At 46.3% G+C, this 14,648-nt stretch overlaps 1 protein-coding gene across 1 annotated transcript; it reads right to left on the reverse strand.

Moving 5' to 3' along the window:
• Positions 1 to 783: 783 nt before the first annotated feature.
• Positions 784 to 14,435, reverse strand: ROGDI (rogdi atypical leucine zipper). The gene is made up of 11 exons (XM_015642811.2): positions 14,247 to 14,435; positions 11,904 to 11,975; positions 10,523 to 10,605; positions 9,132 to 9,186; positions 8,534 to 8,614; positions 5,554 to 5,649; positions 4,211 to 4,309; positions 3,624 to 3,737; positions 2,831 to 2,880; positions 2,207 to 2,333; positions 784 to 1,707 (listed from the first exon to the last, which is right to left on the reverse strand). Exons 1-11 carry the CDS (start codon positions 14,418 to 14,420, stop codon positions 1,666 to 1,668), a joined length of 993 nt encoding a protein of 330 aa, XP_015498297.2. The 5' UTR covers positions 14,421 to 14,435; the 3' UTR covers positions 784 to 1,665.
• Between the last annotated feature and the right edge of the window lie 213 nt (positions 14,436 to 14,648).

Below are 14,648 nucleotides of genomic sequence, written 5' to 3' on the forward strand. Positions count from 1 at the left end.
GGGTGTGTGCCAGTTGGAGGGAAATCCCAGCCTGGATTTCTCCTGGAATACAGAATTGAGTTAGTTGGTTGGACAGAGGACCCAGCATGGATTTTTCCCAGAGTACGGAATGGAGTCAGCATGTTGGAGGGAAAACTTGAATGGGATTTCATCCAGAGTACAGAATCAAGTGAGTTAGGAATTTGGAAAACCAGGACTGAATTTCTCCTGGAGTATGGAAGTGAGTCGGTTGGAGGGAAAATGCAGACTGGACTTCTCCCGGAGTACGAAATGGAATTGGTAGGAGGGAAAACCATGACTGGATTTCACCTAGAGTTTAGAACAGACTCTGTGTTGGAGAGAAATCCTGGACTGGGTTTCTTCTAGAATTTGAAATAGAGTCAGTCCATTGGATTTCTTGCTCAGTACAGAATGGAGTCAGTGAGTAACTTGGAAAACCCAGACTCGATTACCTGGAGAGTAAGGAATAGAGTCTGATGATTGGACAGAAAACCCGGACTGGATTTCTCCCAGAGAATGGAATGGAGTGAGTAACTTGGAAAACCTGGACTGGATTTCTCCCAGAATACATAAGTGTGTGTGTCGATTAGAGGGAAGGCATGTTTGGAAAACTACTTCAGCTAGCACTCAATTATCAGACAACACTGGGCTGAGGCTATGCAAACAGCTCAGCCTCTGAAGAGCTGCTCAGCTAGTACTGCCTCCACTACTGTCCTCCCCAGTAAAGCAAAAGACAACCCACCATGCATAACCAAGAACAGCCACTCACTTGTGAGAGAGCACAGAATATCAGATACTCATTCTTTCACAGCCCACAGGAGCAATGCAGATATTTAGGGTCTTTATTTCATGGTTAGCAGTGGCTAAAGGGATGAGTTATACATTGTAGCATCCATAGGCAGCAAATCATAGCAGCAATGTGGTACTCACTTTGCATTTAATGACAAGATGAAAGACTGCACAAGGTACACCAAGGCAACTCCAAAGGCTGGTGGTGAAAACAAGATATTAAACCTAGAAAAAAACCAACTGGCCCAACTAGGGCTTAGGGAAAAATAATTATCACATTGATGCTGGATGATGGGGGAAATAATTCAAACAACAGCAAGTAAGAGCATCCCCAAAGGGGAATCAGTAACATGGGGATGAGCAAAACAGGCAGGGGAGGGAGTCACTCAGGGTTAGTTATAAGCACAGCTGGACCAGGTAAGAGAAACATATTTCACTACATGGAGCAACATGCCCTACCTTTTAACAAGTGTGTTAAGTTAGTCTGTTTTCCCCCCTTCCTAGCCACTTTACAAGTGAAGGAGTTAGTTACAGCACAATGCAGCACAAATCTAGTTAGTGAGGGTGCTCCAGAGCACCTATCCCTTTTAGCAGACCTGTGTAACTCATCAGGAGATAGGGAAGTGTGAGCCACATAATGCACAAGAGCGACCAATGGAAGCTCCTGCCAACCACCCAGCACTACTTGGTGCCCTGTTTATGCAGCAATCCCAGACAAGGCTACAAGCTGTGTCTCTGGGTACACTGACCCTGCCCTGTGCAGGGCATCTGGCAGTGAAACCCAGCACTCCTCAGGCTGACCTGGACTCAGCTGGCGTGAGAGAACAGAGAGAGACACTGGAAGTACTGTAAGGGCTTAGACCATTCCACAGAGAATTAATATGGCCTGTAGTTCCAGTAACTGGAGAAAACAGAGATCTGGAAAGCAAGAACAAAAGCAGGTAAGTTCCTATACCCTTTGGACCACAAAAAAAAAAAAAAAAGAGCATGTAATGTGTGAGGGAGGACATAGTTTCACAGAATTACACACTTCAGCACTGTACTACTGAAGAGCAGGTTTGCTGCTGCTGTCACTCAAGGAGCACAAAGTTACTTGCTCAAGGAGGCAGTTGCAGAGCTGGAACTGAGCACTGATCTGTTGGAATCTACGTTACTTGTTTCCTCTCATCCACCTCATGACTGAGAACACGGAAGTGTCTATTTGCTCCTTTCCATCTAGTCAACAGCTCAGCAGACATGTGCCACACCACAATACTTATCCTATGGCTATTTGCTAGGCAGTACCAGCCAGGTCCCCAGCTCCAGAACACTGACTCACCCCTTATTTTGGCAAGCTGAACAGAATTACATCACATCAGATCAGAGGTCCTCTCAAAACCCAGAGTTAAAAACAAAGCCCCTTTTTCAAGGCCATTACCTTGTCCTTCAGTTGCTGGCAAAGCTGCAGTGAAACTGTGAAGAAGACAAGGGCATCGTTTAACCATGGGACAACACATTCCACTTTATGGACATGGCTGACTTCATATCGCTGACTGCCAAACTCACTGGAGGGGGGGAAAAGAGCACAGCTTCACACACAACAGCACAGAACTCAACTGTCCCACATTCCCATAGGAGAGATTATAATGATTTCTGTCACATTTAAATCAACACGTGGCAGTTACAGAATGCAAACACACAAGTCCATCTCTGACCAGATTTATAGTTAAGCTAGGGGTTGAAGGTAGGAACTTCCCTTCATTATAGAGAGGCACAGAGGTAGGGAATGCAGATGGCAATGCCAATAACCAAACACTCATTTTCGTTGTAAACTCTCATCTCTAGATAAACTCATGGCACTGTCTAGATGGGCTGAATCCTGGAAATTCACATATTTTGACCCTTAGGACCAAATCATTAAAGAGACACAACAGAGAATTCACAGCAAGTGACTCAGTCCAGTTTCTCCACTTTGTAGATGCTATAATGGAAACTGCACACAGCTCAAGACATACCAACACCTGTTATTCAGGTACACTACCCTTGCAATGACTATACTTACAACATGGCGCCAGGGTTGTGCAAAACAGACCCTCCAGTAGGCTTGAAGTTCTAGAGAAGGAAAAGATTATTAGGATTCTGATGATGTGAACAAACCACTTAGAAGAAAGACATTCAAGGTTTACACTTTCAATAGGCTGACATCAAGAAACACCCATGCTCTATTTGCCTAGACACTTCATCAATATGGAATCCCTTTTTGTTAGAACCCTTCCTGCTCCGTCATGAAAGAAATTCTACACATTGGCTCAGTTCAATGTAGCTACAAATTTTATAACTACAGGAATAAGATGAGAAGACCCAGAAGAAAAACAAAATACAGATTTTCAGGAAAATCTTCCTTATGGAAGAACTGCATTTCATAAATCTTAAGAGTTTAACACTGTTTTTACAGGACATCAAGTTGGCCCATACAAGAGGTGAAACAGAAAAGTATCCATCAAAACTCTGTTAGGAAACCAAAGATGCTACTCTGATGTAAACTGGATTAATATAACTATGTCCTTCCAAAAGTACACAAAATTATCAAACTATATTTAAAGTACTTGGTAAAAAATGGCTTACTCCACAGCACTGGTATGTTCTTCTGGGCTAAGCAGCCATGCCCCAAACTAGATTTAAAGCCAGTGTTCTGTGTGCAGCAGACTTAAACACAGATACTTAGCACCAGCTGAACTCACTTCTGCATTATCTTATGAACATAATATTGCATCAGGTAGTAGTGTGATTTCCTCCTCACACTGTGATGTAAGGAGAGGAAACTAAACAAAGGCTCAGGAGATACCAGGCATCACCTTGGTTGTGCTGGGCTGCAGCATGTGGAGTTGGTAGACAGTGAGACACAGCTTGTTCAGGTTAATATAGAAATTCACAAGGATGTCTGGAGGCAGCGCAGGGGTGAACATTTTCTGGCAAGAAAATTAGTCATTGAAAAGATCATAATTTCTAATGCTGGGAAATCATTCCCTTTTCCCAAGCCACACTACAATTACCCCATGGCAAAAAACCCCAAAACATTAGGAGAAACAAAGACTGAGCAGCTGCAGACAACGATTGCTGCTCTCACTGCCCTTGATCAAACAGTATGTGCATGACAGTGACAAGAGAGGATGGAGCAGTGTTCACAAGGGCAAATCATCCCTGGTCAAGACTCTTGGGCAGAGAACAGAACTTACTCTCAGAGAACCAGAGTCAGCTGCCCAAGTCAGCTGTGCTGTCCCAGGAAGATACAGAGCAGCCAAAACCACTCAGGATTTGCACTTGCTTCAGTTCTGCCTCAGGAGACACTTCAGAAACCCACTTCCATCAGAATGCAGCCCAGTATCCAAACTGTTGCAATGCAGCCAGACCTGCATAGAGATCTAGACCACCACATACTTACTGTGAGACCACTGGAGGCAATTTCTGGTAGTGTCAGAGTGGCAGGAGTGGTCAGCCGATTTCGGGCTCTGGAGAGCTGCAACATCACAGCATCCATAAGCTACAAGTTAATGTACAGAACCACTGTTGAGTGTGGACAGCTCTGGACAGTGTGTTGTAGAATCCTATAGCCTTCTGCAAGTGTTAAAACAACCACCACTATACCTCACCCTTCCAGGAATTCAGGAACTTACTGGGAAGGGATGGCTCCCACATAAATGCAGTTTAACAGTTACTACCATTAGAGAGTTATGAGACAGGTCAGAAGCGTTCAATACCAGCAACTGATGAGAGAACAACTATTCATGACAGGAATAACAAGGCAATGTAAGATCAATTACTAATGCCACAGAGGCATCAACAAACTCATCACCAACTCTTCAGAACAGGCACTAAGGAAAAAACAAGCTGCATTCTCAGTCTCCCCACTCCCACATCAAAGGTGCAACTGCTGCATGGGCTCCCTCTGTTCATAACCAGCTATGAGCAAGGCAATAGAAAACCCGCTCATTGTGAGGCCAATCCTGCTAGAAACCACCGTTCAAAGGCTCTATTCAGACAGACTTCCTCTTCCAGAAAAAAAGGGAGAAGCGACATATCTGAGCTCATGACTGCTAAGATGAAGGCACTTTCTATCATGACCAACATCTCCCCTTACTTCCACTTGAAAGTAAAAGGAAATAGTTTTAATACCTAGCTTCTTCCTATGAGTAGCCCTTGCCCATAATGGAGACTAAAAAGTTTAATTTTCTCATGTTTGATGTTGTGATGGATTTTAATGAGCAAGCCGAAATTCTGGTGCCTTCAGAGAGCATTTCCAAGCAGAAGGTTGGGCTTCACTGCCATGCAGCAGCTGCTGTGTACTAGACCCCAGAAAATACTACTGGCAAGAGAGAAGTCACTTTCAGATTATCAGTAAATCACAAGTACTGTCATCTTCTGTTTACTGATGGCTGTCTCACTGCTCTCGCCAGCAGCACCAATCAACAAAGAGCATTAAGTTATCATCCACAAAAGATCAAAGAATATTATCCAGATTATCACTGGTGTGTAACAGGGCACTGACTGCTCAGATTACTGTTCACCAGGATGTACAGCCCTGTTACGAATGCTAAATTAGTACAGATTCATATAAAAAGTGAGGTCCCATGGACACTTCTTGACATGGGTACATACTGGTACAACTATGAAGACTGTTTCCACTAAGAGACTCAGACAGTAATGTGCATTAAATGTGTTTAAAACAACAAATGGAGGGAAGAAAAATGCATGTTCCTACCCAAGCAGCAGGGGCTTTCTCCTCACCTTAAGCACCTCCAAGCCTGTTTTGAACTGGTAGTTCACATCTCTGTTCATAAGCAGGTAAATTGCTTGGTTCACATGGTTTCTAGCATCCTGGATCTGCAAAGGTACAAATGCAGCCCTATGAAAGAAATATTCCATAAGAACACATATTGGGATGTGGTAGTCAGGCCGGGTCTGTTGGTCCAACCTGGGATGCCATGACCTTCCCAAAGAGAGGTCCCGCAAGGGATGGCCTTCTAGGGGGTCTCAGGTAGTCTTGTGGCCACCAGGAAACCTCAGCAAGGTGCAGCCTGTGGCTGCAAGTGATTAGCTCAGTGATTTCCAGCTCAATGATTTCAGCTCAGCTTACGGGATTATCCCAGGCCAACTCTGAGACAGACATGAGCATCGTGCGGCGATTCCACAGAGACAGCCTTTATTGTCCAGCAGCTCTGTGAAGGGGTGCCAGGGACAGTGGCTCCTTCCTTAACTGGGCAGAAGCTGGAGTTTTTATGGGGGAAACCAAGGGTGGTACCAAGGGGGAGAAACCAATGGGTTACAAAAAATCAGCACAGGCATCAAAGAATGGTGGGATAGCTGAAGCCCTCACCATGACAAGGGAGGATGGTCCTATCTGAGGGGTTATCTCTCCAGGAGAGGGTTGAGATAAGCTTATCACAGCCCATTCAAGGGACATCCCTCCAGGGGAAAACCGTGGCAACCTTATCAAGTGCTCCACACTTTGAAGTAAAGATTTCACCTGTTATCTCACTGACCTTAAGAACCTTAAGGTGTCTTCTCAGATATAATGCCATGTCTAAATGTCAGACACTCTCAAACACAAACCTACCACTGCTGTCCAGAAGCATTACTGGGCTCTCCACTCATTGACTGGAGATGCAGACCAGTCTGACAGCTATAACCTGGATTGTCAGTACAGATATTGCTCCTGTCCTGAAGTGACATCAGGCACTCTCATCCTGGGAGTGCTCTGACAACAATGCCCTGATAGGAATTCTCACTGCTAATGGCATATAGCAGTCAGCTCTAGCACCATGAACAATGATTTCATCCTATCAGAGCTAAAACAGACAACATCAATGAGCAGTGATTTCTAATACAGTGTCTCTCTCAGTATCTCAGAGTCCTTCTGAAGTAAAATTGTTGGAATTGAGAGTTATCTCCAGCATCAAGAAGCTGTGCCATTGTGTGGGACTGGACCAGACTCAGGACACAGGTGGCTCGAGTTCCTCTCAAGCAAGAGGAACACAGTTATAAAAGGAAGGTTGATAGGTGTATCCTTGCTTTCATGGGAGCAAGAACAAACCAGAGGAAGATAATGGCCCTGGGAGAAACTGATTTGTGTTCAATTTCAGGCAGCAGCATGAAAATTAAAACACAAGCCTAAGGAATAAATTAGAGGGTGCAAATGGAACAGCTAAGCAGAGAAGCTTGTATGAGAAGTGTCTGCTGGGAGACAGGCAACACAGCCTGGAGTATTTGTAGTTTGATATATTTACAGTGTCCTCCAGCAGTTACAGCTCCCACCTCTATATCCTTGTAGAAGCCCCACTGGCATAGACCTGGCTCTGGTTCCTTCAGAGCTCAGGGAACACCAAACAGCCTTGCTCTTAGAAAGCTCTTGCACAGGAGATCAGAGAGAGAAGAGTAAGAATCCACTGTCAGACTGCAGAGATACTGTACTTGCAGAGATGCCAAGTACAGGCATCTCCAAATGTCATCACCTCCAGCCTTTACATCTCCCAGAGTCTTCTGAGCAACCTAAACTGTTCCTGGCAGCACTACCCAAACAAGCAACGCCAACCCTGCTGTTATGATTTGCTTCATTTAGATCTCCCCTCGATTTTGCTTTGTTTTCTAAACAACTTCCTCAAAATTAATGTGCCTGCACTTGTGTTCCTCAAAAACATGCCTACACTACAACTTCTTACCCATGACTTCACTTCGTACAGAGAAAAAGAACTCCAACTGACATGTCTCATTAAGGGAAGATACTCCCTTGAGATGCTAAGTTTTAATTCAGGCCAAAGATCACCATAGAACCACTTTATATGCTTCCGTGCTCAGTCCTTTAGGCACTCACACTCCATATCTAAATAAGGTTAGAACACATAATGCAAGTAAATAAAGGAAGTTGTTTTCCATAAAAGCTGGTAGAAGTCTATCAACCAGGCAGCAGTACAGAACAGCCACAAAAGAGGAGGCACCAGACGGTTTTGTCACAAAAACTTCCTTGCTTTGTTGCAAGGCATAAACAAACTCAGTCAAGTTTGGTATTAACATCCCAAGTACACAATTTTCTAGATTTCTACAAAGTTACTGGGTAGAGCTTTCACTGCTAAAGTAGATATTGGGAACTGCAGTCAATGCCAACTACATTCACCATCTAGAAAAATCTGAGCTACGGCACAAGGAAGCATATTGATTCCATTTTCCTCCAACCTACTCAGCTGTGACAAAGTAATCGAGGAAAAACATGTCTTCAGATACTAGGTCAGATCCTGAAATCAGGTATGTCCTAGCAAAACAATGGGAAAGAGATTCTGGTTCTGGATAGCTGTATTCTTTTAACTCCTTACCTGAGGGAACTCAGACATGCTGGAACATAATAATTTGTTCTCAGTGTAAACAAGTGCATCTGTAAGAAAATGAGAGCAAGCTACTCAAAGCCCCTGAAGCTGCTCTTTGCCTTACTAGCCTGGGGTGATATGGGACAGTCCCACACAAGCATCTCAGGCACTCCTTTAAAGGACCATGACTGCTATGCAGACAGCCTTCAGATCAAATGGTGTGTCTTGAAATGAGCCCACCCAGACACCCCAACTGAATTTAACTGATTTAATTGCACCTGCTTCCTCCCTTAGCTTTTACCACTGTAGCTCATGTGAAATGGACATTACAGTCTCTCTCAAAAGACTAAAGTTACTGCTCAGAGAGCACTGAGGCTACGGACAGGTGGGCATGTAGACCCAAGAGGTACCTGCTGCAATTTCCACTGCTTGTCTTCCCGGAATGCAAAATGCAGGAGCTGATTGTTTCTGGGCATTTTCAGATTAACATCCTTGAAAAAAGAAACAAACACATGAGAGCAAGAAATGCCTGTATGCAGAAGATGGGGGCTGGCAGTCACATTCCCGTCTTCAGACCATCCAGGCAAACTGCCTCCTGAGTCCTGGCACAGCCAGAACAGCAGTGCTTCCACAGGATGATATTAATACAAATCAGTTGAAGTGCATTGAGTGAATCAGGATCCAGGCAGGACATATGACCTCAGCCCAGAAGGTCCCCAAGGAAATTTGTTATTACAAAATAAAGTGGTAAAGGCAAGGAATCCCCACAGAAGTTGACTACAGCACTCACCACCATATGGTGGTGGTAGAAGGGGATGTCAGATGCTGGATCTTGACAAATTTCAATGGTTGTTGAAACATCAAGGCCAATTAGGGAGGACTGACAAAGAACACTGATCACTGGTAACACATAACCAGCAGTGACCACCCTCCCTGAGATGATCAAAGGATGATAAGGATGACACCCACCCCTTGTAGCACAAAGCAAGAAGTGTGGCAAGTACTCACAGCTTGACACAGTGCATCTCCCTGCAGCGTCATCACACCTTTCACCTGGTCTGTTCTGGAATGAGAGGAAACATCTGGGCAACACATGTCACAAGAGACACCTATCACCTGCCAGCCTAACGCCTCCCCTCCTTGTCCTGTGTAGCCAGCATGGCTCCTCCTGCCCTGTGTCTGAACACTACTCCTGCCCAGTAGCTGAACACTACACACACATTCAAGTACCCAGTTCTTGGCCTGTGGTAAACTCCTGTCATATTCTTTACGGGCCACCTCACCCTAATTGCTCTTCCAAAAACAATAACTTCATTTCTGATCCTATTCTTATTCCATTTATCACCTGTCAACAATTTGGTTGCTGTTACAAACAGCCCTAGCAGGCACAAGCACAAGACAATAAATTAATTACTGACATTGAAGTGTTAGGTGATTCCTACAGGAGTTGAAAGCCAACCCAAACCAAATCCCAAACCCTAACCCAAACCACACTCCATTCCAAGAAAAAAGACCCTAAATAAGTAAAACCCCACAACCTTAAATAACTAAAAATCCCACATCTCAAACCCTTTGAAAGGTCCTGCAAGATGACTCACATCTACAATGAACAGTGTGAAGAGAAGACTGAAGCACCTGGTTGGGCCATACCTTACATTTTACTGTATTAGAGACTCTACATCAACACTGTAAGATCATCCTTAAAACAACAACAAATGAAAACTAAATTAATTTTAACTAAGATCTGAAGAAGACACCCTCAAACTTAGTACAGAATTACTGTATGATTCCTTGAAATCCTGTAACATTCCTAATGACTAAGGTTAACTACTTTCTGACATGCTTGTGAACTCTGCCAGAGCACCTATTAAGACCAAGGGCCACACTGAGGATCAAAAACTGGGTATCCATTTCAGAAAAACTGCTCACCTATAGCACCTTTTGCACAAGCCTCTGTTTTGTGTGAAGAAGATTTACTATTGCTGTTGTAGGGAGATTATGACAAAGATTAGTATTTCTTCATAGTGAAGGTCAGAAACTGAGCCAAGTGCAGAATTAGGGTCTTGTAATTGCAACTCCCTGTGTCATAATGAGAAAAATGCCCCTTGACAAACTGCCAGCAGGACAAAGGCAACCAACAAACATGTGGTCAGGAATCAGTGACTATGTTATAGGTGCCAGCAGGAAATGGCATAAGGCTGGCTCAGGCAGCCCTGGAGCATCACTACAGACTGTTATCTTCACCTGCCATGAGAGTTAGCTTGTTTTCCTTAAAGAAAAATCTCCTATTAAAGAAAACTCATTACTCCAGGGCTTCTGCAAAGCCCTTCACCACAGATCCTCCTGGACTTGCACCCTTTACTGCAGAGGGAAGTGACCCACTGACCACCACCACTTACCCTGATGTGCTTAATACAAAGTTCTCCTGCCTGACAGCTCCTCCTGAGCCACTGGTGGGCAAGGCAAAGCGGTGGGAGGCCTCCTGCCCAAGAGAAGAGACAGTGAGTGCTGGAGCATGTGCCTGGGCCCAGAACACCATAAGCCAGAAACAAAGATAACGTGGACACTAGCAAGTGGCTGAATATGTAGCAGTCACCTCTGCCAGCCTCCTGAAGTCCATCAAGCAAAGCACTTGGATTTCATCCTACTCCAGGACTGGTGAAGCCCAGGAGAAGGCTAAACACATGCAACCCATAGGAAAAGGCATTTGGAAATCCCACACCCTGGAGTTGGGCAGTGCCAGCAGGATCCCCAAGCTGTCCACAGAAGGAGCAGCACACGACAGCTCAGCTCTGCACACCCTCAGCCACCATGGTGCTGCCCCTTATCACAGCTGTCTTTACACATGAAGGAAGTCTGAAGTGAGCCCTCCCCAGCCCTCCACCTGGTTATACTGGCTGGTGACTGCCCTTTACACACTTCACCCTCAAAACAGTAATAAATTCTCCAAAATGGATGCTATATATACAGGTATTGCAGTCTATTGTCACCTACTACTAACTCCAGTCCTGGGGCTCTGAGTCAGCACTATGGTACTCATATTTGCTCTGGCACTTGTCCCTCACCTCCACATTTTTGGCCCTGCTCTTCCATCACTACATAACCTCCCAAAACTAGACATTGTTAAGGGGCTGGGCCTGTTGAACAACGACCCAGCAGACACATGGTGCATTCTCGGTGCACACAAGTCCCTTTGGCCAGTTCCCCACTGGCTGCTTGGAAAGAGTCAGCCCCGCAGCACATGCTCAGGCTGGAGAAGGGTGAGAAAAGTGCTGCCCATCTGCTTCAGCTGGAGACATCAGGCCTCTGAAAGAGGCTGGTACCAGCTGAGGAGTGGACATGTTGAGGAAAGGAAGATTTTAAACAAGGAGAGTGCATGCTAGTAACTACCGTACAAGTAGCAGCTGTCAGCTAAAGGACATGTTGCTTGCTTCCACTAGCACATGTCAGACTTACAGGCAGATCCAGATTCTCTGTACCAGAAAATACTCCTATCTCAGGCAAATACCTGGCAGATAGGTCTGGCTGCCTCCATGTGCCTTTTCAAAGCAGCTTTCAGCAGAGGGTCAAGAACAGAGCAATCTTGGGGAAATTAGCTTTACTGGGCATCCTCAAGAGCAGAGGGAAAGCAAGCACTAGGGACACAACTGGACATGCATGGATGACCTTTCCATGCAGCCTCTATCAAGAATTTCTTCCTGTAGGGGAAATCTATCGCCATTCCTTACACAGAAGGTCAAACAAAGACACAACACAAAACTGAGATAAAATTAACCTCACCTTCAAAATATCCTGCAGCTGTCTCAAAACAGCATGGACATCTTCTTGTAAAAGCCATTTAAATTCTTCTTCCTATGTCATGGGAAGATAGCATTGGAATCATTAGACATAAAACACTGGAAACAAATATCTCAGACACATGCAAAAATTATTTAAGTTCTAAGTGTACTGCTGTTTCCATGCTGTTTAAGTAAAGGAGAGCAAATACTTCCCGATTTGTTGAAACACCTCTCCACCCCAGTCCAATGAACTGTCCTCATTCTTGCCCTGACTTAGTTTAAGAAAGCAACATTCACACAAATCAACACACACAAAAACCTACTGAAGTCAAATGCAATTTTCAGAGCAAATCCTATTGCTTCAAAAACTGGGGCATCTTTTTAAGCTGTTGGGATGTCGCTGCCAGACACATACCCAGCCTCCCTCACTGCCCCTTCCTCAATGGGTTGGGGAGGAAACAAGATCATGGGCCAAGGTAAAGCTAGGAAGATCCATTACCAACTCCTGGCACAGGCAAAACTGAATCAACTTGCAGACAGATTTGTAGCTAATTAGGTGGTGAGAAACAATGATAAAAACTAAAATGAGCATCCCCCATTCCAAACATTTCCCCAAGCAATAGCAGTCTCAAACCAAAACAAGTTAAGCTGAAAAGGGGGTGGAGGGGGACAAAGGCTGGGGACTCCCAATCATTGGGGAGATTCAGTAACGAACAAGTTTGGATCTGATGACTCACTGCCTTGAGCCTCCATCAGCTGCTGCCACAAAGAAGCATGTATAAAGCAGACCCTCAAAGCACATCTAAAGTTCCTGTTAAACCATGAGCTCCATGCAGGTCATCAAAGAAGTGGGTGACAGAGGCAAGCATGGGACAAAGAAAAGATTGCCACTTGTAATCCTGTAAGAAAAGAGAAATCTTCCATGGGGAGATTTTTGAGCAGGTTGCCCACAGAAAAATAAGCAAGCTATGGTCAACTCAGAACTTTAAGCTTGCAGTTTCTCTGCTAGATTATTCCTATTCACCATGAGGAGCACAACCCCCCCACTGATGTGTCATCACCTTATGCAAGAGTTATCCCAACAACCAGTAGGACAAAGCCAGGTTTGTTTCAGCAAACATTTAGCCAAGGCAGGCACACACAACGAAGCCAGGCAGGATTCCCTGACATTCTTCAAAGCAGTTTGGGCACAGGAACACTGACTTTGACACTTTAATCTTGATCTGGGTTTCTGGAAATTATACTGATCACAGAATGTTCTTAACTGGAAGGGACCCACAAGGATCATGAAGTCCTAGTGCAGGGAGTCTATTGCAGTGCCTGACCACCCTTTGGGTGAAGAAATTTTTCCAAATATCCAGCCTAAACCTCCCCTGACATAGAGCTCCATGGTGCTCCCTCATATCCTGCCACTGATCACCACAGAGAAGATAGATCTGCAGCTCTTTCACTCTGTAACGATTTGCCCTCTTCCAGGTTCCCGAAGGAACAGTGATCCCATGGGTGCAGCAGATGTCCTTAATACCTCCAACACCCACCAGCACCATGCAGGCGTTTCTACTCAAAATTCCCATTGGTATCTTTCCTCCCTTCAGTCACAGCAAGGAATCTCCCTTCCCCTGCCTATTAATTTTGGACTAAGTCAAGTTCATGCACATCTGTGTTTTTGGGGAATGCTGGTCATACTCTTCTAAACCATATGACACTAGAAAAAACCGTTTTCCCATGTGGCTTTCCACCCAGACCGATCGATGGATCTCTGAACCCCTTCTCCAGACGGAGATTTCATTTCTTTTCGGAGCTCCTGTCCCGGGGAGCCGCAGTGACGACTGCTCTGCGCCGTCCCCGCTGCTACCAGGTCACTAGGGTGGCTCGGGCACCCGCCATATGCGGGGCGGTTCAGCAGGACACCAAGGCCGAAGGGCACATTCACGGTGTGACGGGAGCAGGGCGGTCCCGGCCTTGCTACCCCATCCCACCCGGCCCATCGGAGGAGCGGCGCCGGTGGCAGAGAGCCCTGGGCGCTTCTGACGGGCGAGGCGGGAGGAGGCCGCGGCCTCCGAGCCACACGGCGACGGGGTGCCCGAAAGCCTGGCCCGATAGCAGACCCAGAACTTGGGGAGCGCCGGCAGCTAGGGCAGGTGCTCTAAGGCTGGGCCCGGGCAGCCTCCGCACAGCGCTCGGCCCAGACACGGGCGACGGGGACGGCCTTGCCGCCATCCAGCGGCTCCCCGCCCGAGCTCGACCAGACAGAAAGAACTTTCGGGGGTCCGGCAGGGCTGTCATGTCCAGAGAGAGGCCGCTGCCGCTCGCCCTGGCCCCGCCGAACGCCTTCCCGACTCACCAGCACCGCCCGCTCCCCCTGGCTTGCCATCGCCGCCGCCTCTCCGACACCACCGGCCCCGCCCCCGGCTCCCAGCGCGCATGGCGCAGCAGCGCTTGATTGGGCAGCGCCACTGCCCTTCGCCGTCCGCAGGGGCGGGGCCCCGTGCGCGGCATCGGGCGCGGCGGGGCCCATCGGCCCGGACAGCGCCCCCCGAGCCTGTCGATGCTGGAAGATGGGTCTGACCTGCCTGCCCCAAGCCAAGGGCACAGCGGCGAGGATCAAAGCGAGCTGCGTGTAAGAATACTCAGAAATGAGTGAAGACGTAGAAGTCTCATCACTTCTTAAAATAAATACATTTATCCTGGCAGTGAGGTCTTCGTACAGAAGTCCGTGAGTTCCGTTTCACAATGGCTGTACTGC

Source organism: Parus major, chromosome 14, assembly GCF_001522545.3.
Source record: "Parus major isolate Abel chromosome 14, Parus_major1.1, whole genome shotgun sequence".
NCBI lineage: Eukaryota > Metazoa > Chordata > Aves > Passeriformes > Paridae > Parus > Parus major.